Source organism: Eleutherodactylus coqui, chromosome 9 (genome assembly GCF_035609145.1).
Source record: "Eleutherodactylus coqui strain aEleCoq1 chromosome 9, aEleCoq1.hap1, whole genome shotgun sequence".
NCBI classification, from domain to species: Eukaryota; Metazoa; Chordata; class Amphibia; order Anura; family Eleutherodactylidae; genus Eleutherodactylus; species Eleutherodactylus coqui.
In genome coordinates, this window is record NC_089845.1 from 102,669,181 (window position 1) to 102,678,238 (window position 9,058).

Genomic DNA, 9,058 nt, shown 5'->3' on the forward strand with positions numbered 1-9,058 from the left:
TAACCAATATGCTTCTGTGCCTGTTGGACACTCAGTCCATTTGAAAGAATGCTAAGGAAATCTTGGGTTTGTTCTTAATAAGCTCAGCTACTCTGCCCATAAATGGACCATTTGTGGGGATTTGAAAGTTATTTCCATGTTACTAAGTCAACAAAGTGGTTACACAAAGTATCCATGTTTCCTCTGTGAATGGGATAGCCGTGACAGGAAACAACACTATGTCAAGCAGACCTGGCCAATCAGAAAGGCTCTTATTCCTGGAGTTACAAATGTTGAAAGACAAAGTTTAGTGGATCCTAAAAAGATCTTACTTCCACCACTTCATATCAAATTGGGACTAATGAAACAGTTTGTGAAAGCATTACACAAAGAAGGAGAGTGTTTCAAGTATCTTTGTGAACAGTTTCCTGGTCTATCAGATGCTAAGCTGAAAGAGGGAGTCTTTGTTGGGCCTGACATAAGAAAACTTTTAAAAGATGAAATCTTTGTCACTAAAATGGAAATGGAAGAAAAAAATGCCTGGAATTCATTTAAACTTGTTGTAACAGGCTTTCTTGGAAATAAAAAAGACCCAAACTACAAAACTTTGGTTGCTGAATTGTTACAAAACTACAAAATCTTGGGCTGCAACATGAGTGTCAAAGTCCATTTCCTTCACTCACATCTGGACTACTTTCCAGAAAATCTTGGGGCTGAAAGTGAGGAACAAGGAGAACGTTTCCATCAAGATCTAAAAGAAATGGAGCGCAGATACCAAGGTCGATGGAATGTCAACATCATGGCAGACTACTGTTGGATGTTAAAAAGGGAAAATTCACAAGAACACAGCCGAAGAAGTACCAAAAGAAGCTTTGATGGAAAAAGAAAACGTTTTTACAAACACTTATAATAACGTTGCAACACATGTGTATCACTATTATGCTTATTTTAGCTAGGTATTGTTGTTTTTTTTTTGCTTTTACTTTATGTTAAAATAATGAAAACAAATAAAAAATGTTCCGTTTTTTGTATTTTTTCCAAATACTTCAACTTTATTTTGTAGGCAAGCCTTACGTGATAGAAAAAAACCCAGGTCATTTTTGAAATCTGTGCAAAAAACTACATAAAGATGATTTAACAAAATCAAAACAATTTTTTAAAAAGTTTTTTTTGCAGACCTGTGTTATCTGTCTGGAATGATTTAGTAAAATCCTGCACTGAGCAGGGGGTTGGACCCGATGACCCTGCAGGTCCCTTCCAACTCTATCATTCTATGATTTTACTGTAAAGCTGTGTAGCTGTACTAGAAAATATGATGTAATAAATGTACAAGCTAATGCCCTCCCCCTTTTCTTTCCAAACACTGCCAACTGTATCTTAATATGTTCTGTATGTAATAAGTCTGGACTACATGTAGGAACGCCAAGATTAGTCTTACATTATGCACTCTAGTTCACATTACTTCAGCCTTCACATAAGTAGTAAATGTTGTGGAATTTCTGCAGCAGATTTTTCTGAGAAACTTCTGCAGCATTTACAGTACAAGCCATGTGGGCTAAATTTAAGAAACAAAACAAAAACTCATCCACATGGAGCGGAAAAAATTCTGTGCGCAATCCACAGCATATTTAAAATACACTACAGATTCTAAAGTCACAGCGCGGCGACGTATGATGCGGAATTTGAGAGCAGATTTCAGCATTTGAAAAGGAAGATTGAAACTCACGGAAAATCCACTCTAAAATCCGCATCACTTAGGTGCCGACTTGCTGCACAATCGCTCCCCATTTTTCCCTGTGGAAACTCAACAACAAATACGCCATGCGTTAAGGCACCCCAAGATATTTATGGAGCGCTGCACAGCTTTTTAATAATATGTAGCATACACCATTTTTTTAGCTTGTCCGCTATTACTTACAATGTAAACAGTCTCATTTTCCAATCCTTGACTTGTAATCGCCCTCTTATAAAACCGGACAAAGTCATTAAATGTGTCACATCTCTCGTAAGAAGAAAATTCATTTTCCGGACCAGGGCAGTGATTGTACAGCTGGTTAAGTATTTGTTCAAAGAGAAGTCTAGTTGTAAAACACTCCACACAACTCACAAAGGCATGGGGAAGCTGCAAAAAACAAAAAACACATATACAATGCAGGAGCGTCAGCAAATGTCCTGCAAGTTGTTATCAGGTATTGGTCTGGTCAAGTTCCCTTGTATGTTCTTTGAATTTGATGTACAGCACAGGCCCATTAAGACACAATGATAATTGCTCGAAATTCGCTCACAAGCCATCTTTAAAGTGATAACTGTTGCGCCTAAACGCGCTGCCATCGTGCACTTTTTGTTCATCGCTGATTTTTAGCAAGCTAAAAGTCCGGGATGACTCATCAGCGCCGTGTGCCGAGTTCTCAGCGGGATACCACTGATAGTATTCTTTTAGCTGGTATCCCACTCAGAGCTCTCAGCGGGATACCGCTGACAGCTCCCAGAGCAAAGCAGCTGTTCTAATATACCAAGCAGCTGCTGTTCTCTGAGCTATCACAGCGATATCCCGCTCTGCCTTCATTTAACTCTTAAGTAGCTAATTAGCTACTTAAGAGTTTATGCAAAGATGATCGCCCAAAACTGTCACTCAAACTGTCTGAGCGATCATCTTTCAGTGTAAATAGGGCTTTAGTCAGTAGGAGTGCTGTGCAAATTAGGTGAGAGCTACAAAAGCTGAAGGGGTACAGTACTTGTAATTATTTGCAATATAAAGCCTAATATGATAATACGTATATAATACAGCAAACGCACAATTCCCATTGATGTGCAAATACCCTGAGCATTTTTGTGACCAACATATACATAAAAACTTTCAAATTGCCCTTGCTAGTGCAGAGCCTTGAAATATGGATACTACTTGCTTCCGAAAGGAAAAGATAGCTTATATCAATTAATCATGACATTAAGCTTTACTTGCTTGTTTTAAAAAGGAGGTTCTGCAGCAGCTTGAGTCTGTAATCTAACAATTCAACTCCAATAAATTATTGATCACGCTCGCAGTCACCCTACCTGGCAGGTCTGGACAGTGAACGGTCCATTATTGCATGTATTTCATAGCTACTCTACGTGGCATGTTGTACCTAACAGGTTGTATTAGTGCAGCGTTCCACCAACACCAGTCCTCAAGAACCGTCAACAGGTCATGATTTGAGGATATCTCTAGTCAAAGCACTTGTGGCAATTTCTGAGGCACTTACAATAATTGCATCGCCTGTGAAGTACTGATGAAATCCTGAAAAACTGACCTTTTAGGGGGTTGTGAGGACTGGAGTAAAGAAAAACTAGTTTAGTGGAAGGGAACACTCATTTGGACGAAAACTATCTTGCCCAACATCCCCATAAACACGTATGCACAGATGAGCGCATGTGATTGAATGTAGAGAGGGTAGAACGTCGCTGCCAAACAAACATACATGCTACCAAGATGATAACCAGCTGCCCAATTCTTAACTCCGCCAACATCTGCTGTTAAAGGAGCATCAAAAGGCCACCATACACTTTAGAGGACGCGCAAGATTGTAATCTAATGGACACTGTACTATAAGTCCGTTCTAGTTTAACCATTAAAGGGGTTGTCCGGTTACCAAACACCTGTTAGTGCCCACTATGTTAAAATAGAAGGAGTACTTGTTCCCTGCCACCGCAATCTAGCACTGCAGCCCCGATGATGTCCCAGTGTTTGTCGTGACAGATGTCGTCACACAATGTCAGGTGACACTGCAGCCAATCAACACCACAGCGTCACCGCTTGAGCTCCTGGCATCAGTGCCAACACCCTAAGCGCCATGATGCCAGGAGATCAGGAATGTGATGCTGCAGCCTCTGATTTTTAATTATTTTATACATTTATATAGCGCATACTTATTCTGCAGCGCTGTACATCGGCTGATATCCCATTGAACCAATGCGATAGCTGTGATTGGTTTTTCGAGCACTGCGGCTCAGTCAATTAGAGCCAGCGGTTGCTGGAGGCGGGTTTACAAACACCATTACCAGCAAGCGATCTTCTCTCAGCACTGAGGACTGAAGCAAGAGCGCCGGAGACCACCGGGAGGGACCCGAACTGCGCCTGCTAGGTAATGTATTGTTCTTTTTTTTCTTATATGTGTAATGTAGCTGGGGGTTATATTTCAAGCCTCTCCCCCCATTAAAATCAGAGTAGGGCTTATTTTCGAGAACACAGTAGTATGTTTTTTGTATGTGGTGCGTGGGAGGAAATCCACGCAAACATAGGGAGAACACACAAACAACATGCAGATGTTGTCCTTGGTGGAATTGGAACGCAGGGCATCCTCTGTCACAACAAACTCCTGGACTACAGCAGGGCTGCTACGCGGGATTGGGGTGGAAGGGAACAGGCAAGAACACTTTTCTTATTTTAGTACAGCGGGCACCAAATGGGGCATGTTGTCTGGTAACTGGATAAACCCTTTAACTCGTGACAACAGAAAACAGTTTAGCCTTACCTCAAGCGTACTAAGCACCGTCTGCAGGATGTACGTCTTCCCAGAGCCAGTGTGGCCATAAATAAAAATGGATGGAAAGCTTAAATGTGACCGCTGAAATGAAGAACATTATGTAAGCAATCATTGTATTGTAGGTGAAGTTTATAGAAAGGGGCTGAACAGTCATAAGGGGCCCTTGTGGGAAATGTGATGGTAACCTGGACTGTAGCTGCATGTCCTACTCACTGCTTACTAGAAAGCCTGCGGCAGGCAGGCGTCTGTGACCGCCGGACCATCAGAGAGCAGATTTTAGCTAAAAACCGATATTAAAAATAATTAAAAAAAAACTAGTAATACCTCTCCGAATATTGCAAGTAGTGTTGATAGCTGCAGTTCTCGACAGAGGACAAGCTTCTCCAGGCTCTGAAGTTTCTCCTCCGGATGTAGAGAATGTTCTGCTGCGCTCATGTTTCACTTCAACATAACTACAAATACAGAATTCAGTTCTGATATTTAGTATCTATTATAAAAATAAACAAACTGGTTCTCAGTGATGAGACTACAGATGGCACATGGCAGCCGTCACTCAGGACGGAGAGTCAGAAAATCCGGCTCTCCTCCACCGAAGAGGTCATCGATGATGCGTCGTTCAGAGTACTGGCCGGAAGCCATGAATTCCGAAAGCAAAAGGTTCGCCAGCGGAAGAAATACCAAGTGAGAGAATTGGGCCATGTGATCAGGCAGTGTAACAAGGACCGGTTATGGAGACAGAATGTATATATCTCAGGGTGCGTGTTAGAAGGGCATTCTGTCACAATGTATTTAAAGGGTTAGGCCGCCTGCACACGGGCGGAAATCCTGCGGCGGGATTTCCGCCGCTCAAAGCCTGCATAGGAGTGCATTACAATACGCACTCCTATGCAGACGGCCGCGCGAAATCTCGCGCGGCAAACAAACCGCGGCATGTCCTGTTTTTGTGCGGGGCTCGCAGAGCCTCGCACAGAAACGTCACTCACGCAGCCGCCGGCTCCGGTCTGCGCATGCGCCGGCACATGAAAGAGCCGGGGCCGCCGGGCACGGGTGAGTACGCACTCGTCCCTGCAGGCGCTCGGGTCGGGTCCCGCGGCGAGAATTCTCGCCGCCGGATCCGACCCGCTCGTCTGCAGGCGGCCTTAAGGGTAGATTTAGGCCGGGTTATCACAGGGCGGATTTGCCGTGGAAATTCTGCGCAGAATTTAGCCACGGCAAATCCGCCCGCGGCTGCTAATCTCGGGATTAGCCAGCCATGTGGACGAGATTTCTCAGAAATCTCGTCCACACGGGGCGGCCAATCCGCTGCGGTAAGTCCGGATGGACATGCTGCATATTCTGAAACCGTGGCTGCGGCCGCCGCGGTTTCAGAATATGCAGCATGTCCATTCTTTTATCATTCCGCTGCAGCCGCGCTCTCCTCTATGGGAGCGCCGGCCGCAGCGGAAGAGCGAGCGGCCGGGCCGCTTCAAAGCCTCCGCGGCGGTTCTCCCGGCGGAAATCTCGCGGTTTTTGCTGCGTCCAAACCGCGAGATTTCCGACGGGAATACGCCCCGTGTGAACCCAGGTTTAGGCCGCTCACTCGAGTGCAGGCAAACAAGCTGATGATGTCACAACTTTTTTCCGCCTCCTGGTGGCACAGTGCCCTGTGTAAAAAGTGCAGTAAAACACATGCAATTGCGATGCTTTTTCCTGAGAACAATCTCACATCGCTGCCGCCCGCGATAAAATCGTGCAATTTTTACCGCAAGTGTCAAGGCACCCTTACAGTTGGCAAACTTGTTGCAGAAATCTCCTCACACCCCATTCAGATTAATAGGTCAGCTGCTGTGTTTGCTGCCCTCAGGCCTCCAGCACACGTAGAACACAGGATGTAGGTCGCCACCCATACTTTGCCGCAGAATATCCTCAGCATCATACAATCTCATCTGGTTTACTGGTACTGTTCCAGCAATGACGCTGGAAATATGTCAATTGCGGATGGGCTGTGGGTTGGACAGCCTCCATTGACTTCGGCCGCATGCACACAGCAGAGCTGGACTCCTGCTTTTGCCGTGGAATCTGCGGCTCGTCCGCGACATCAATTGCGGATGGGCTGCAGGTCGGATGGCTTCCATTGACTTCAATGGAAGCCGTCTGTGCGGACACGGCAGGAAAGCGAGCATACTGCGATTTTTCATCCGTAAGCAGAAACTGCAATTGGTTTCCGCTCGTGTGCAGAAAGAATCACAGCATGCTATGGGCGGTGTTTGCTGTGGAATATGGAGGCGGTCGCCCGCTCGGGATTCCGCGATTCAAATCCGCTCGTGTGTGACCGGCCTTAAGTGGAGGCCGCCGACAGCAAAAATAGGGCCAGCTGTGCCTTTTCCTCCGCTCGCAGAATATGTAATGTATTGCCGCAAGTGTGAAGGAAAAGGCGGTTTACAAACCGTGCAATGCATGCAATTAGCTGTGGATCCTCCGTGCGGGCGCTGACCGCGGAGTCCGCAATTGGAATCCGTTTGTGTGAAGTCGCCCTATGGTGGCTTATGATCTTATTGCCTTGGGGGGTGAGAACACCCCTAGAACTTCTAATCAGCAGCACCCACATACACAGCAGTGCAGAGGCGGCAGCTCTGGACACTTCTGCTATTCTTCCCGCTTCTTGCGCACTCGGTAGAGTTCCAGGACCGCAGCACGTGGCGGCAGAGAACATACATGTACAGCACACACGTGCCGGCAGAGAGCATACATGTACGGCAGGGGAGCCGCTACTCACCGCACAGACTTCTCGGTGTCCTCAGCCTCTAACAGCCCGCCCCCAGCCGGGTCACTTCCTTGCTGTCTACGCTCAGTACCGCCACCGTGTGGCTTAGAGCGGTCACTCCTATCATCCCGGCTGCCGCTCCTCTGTGCAGTTTCTCTTGTCGCCCCGGCGCTCATAGCAGGTCAGTGGGAAAGTCTAGAGAGCTACAAGCCATGGAGGATGCGGGCTCTCTAGTAGACCCTCTAAACAGCTCTCCCCTCTACCACCCTATTATGGAGACCCCCAAGATTGTAAATACCTTTTGTTGAAATACTTTTAAACCCCTTCATGACCAGCCTATATATATTTTTTGCCTTAACCCCTCATGGGTAAATGCACATGGGTGTAAATTCTGCAGCTGAATTTCCGCCTGTGCGCGCTTTCATAGACAGCCGGCTTGTCCTATTTCTGTGCGAGCCTCGCAGAGACCCGCGCAGAAACGTCACCGCTGATGCGCCTGCTCTGCGCATGTGCCTGCTGGGTGGTAGTAGAGAAGACGCCGGGAAGAGGTGAGCTGCGGCGGTCACTGCAGGAACACGGCTCATATCCCGCTGCGAGAACTCTCACAGCGGGATCCGACCCGACTGTCTGCAGGAGGCCTAAGGATGCAGCCCTTTTTTTCCTCATTTTCGTTCCCCCCCCCCCCCCCCTTTAAAAAAAATCATAACTCTTTTATTTATCCATGGACATAGATGTCTGCTTGCGGGACCTTATAATGTACTGAGAAAGTTTTTAAAAAATTCTAAACGGAAATTCCACCATCTTTGGGTGCGTCTTGTTTCTACGGCGCGCACACTGCAACAAAAATGACATAACTTTATTCTATGGGTCAGTATGATTAAAACTTATGTTTACTTTTTTTAGCCCCCAGAGGGGACATGAACTTGCGATGCTTTGATCACTCCTGCAGTATGATGTAATGCTATGGCATAATATCATATTGTGAGCTGCATTTTATCAAGCCATGCCACAGGCAAGGCATGATAGGCATTCTGCAATAGTAGCCCTGAGGCCTTTCAGAAGGCCCCCGACTCCCGTGACAACAGCACGGCAACCTGCGATCTCATTTTGGGGATCCATACGGGAACCCCGAACATCGCTCGGGGCATATAAATGTCGCTGTCAGAAACAGCTGGCACCCGCGTTGTATGGAGCAAGATCAACCGGCCATCCCCCTTCATTCATACCCTGAAGCGTTAAGGGGTTAAGGACCCAATCGATCTTCATCCTCACAATGCGAGAGCCATAACTCATTGATATAGCCATAGGAGGACTTGGTGCTTTTTTTTTTGTGAGAGGAACTGTATTTTTTAACCTCTTAGTGACCAAGTCTGTTTGCACCTTAATGAGCAACTAATTTTTCCATTTTTTTTATCGTAGCATTCTAGGAGCCATAACTTTAACATTTTTCGGTTGAAACAGCCACATGAAGGCTTGTTAATTTTTTTTATGGGATTGGAGGGGAAAAAAACCGAAATTCTGCTATGTTTTTTTTTTATTTCACGGCGTTCAGTGTGCAAAATAAATAACATTATGTGCCGGGTCAGCACGATTCTGGCGATACCAAGTTTATATTTCCCCTCGTAATCCTGACAGCATACACATGGAGGATGTCCACTGGACCCCTGTTGGGACAGGAAGCGGAAAAACATACAAAAGGCACCTCCCGCCACCGACTCACCAGTGTCTTCCTGTCCCTACAGGACAGTCCAAGCGGAAGCCTCCAGGTGTATGCTGGAGGCAAGGAAAAAAGAAGAAAGAAAAACTCCTATGC

General features: G+C 46.1%; 1 protein-coding gene across 1 annotated transcript; it reads right to left on the bottom strand.

Annotated features, from left to right (window-relative positions):
- Window positions 1–1,846: 1,846 nt before the first annotated feature.
- Window positions 1,847–7,312, bottom strand: ORC5 (origin recognition complex subunit 5). The gene is made up of 4 exons (XM_066578869.1): window positions 7,258–7,312; window positions 4,827–4,954; window positions 4,491–4,583; window positions 1,847–2,101 (listed from the first exon to the last, which is right to left on the bottom strand). Exons 2-4 carry the CDS (start codon window positions 4,935–4,937, stop codon window positions 1,847–1,849), a joined length of 459 nt encoding a protein of 152 aa, XP_066434966.1. The 5' UTR covers window positions 4,938–4,954; window positions 7,258–7,312.
- Between the last annotated feature and the right edge of the window lie 1,746 nt (window positions 7,313–9,058).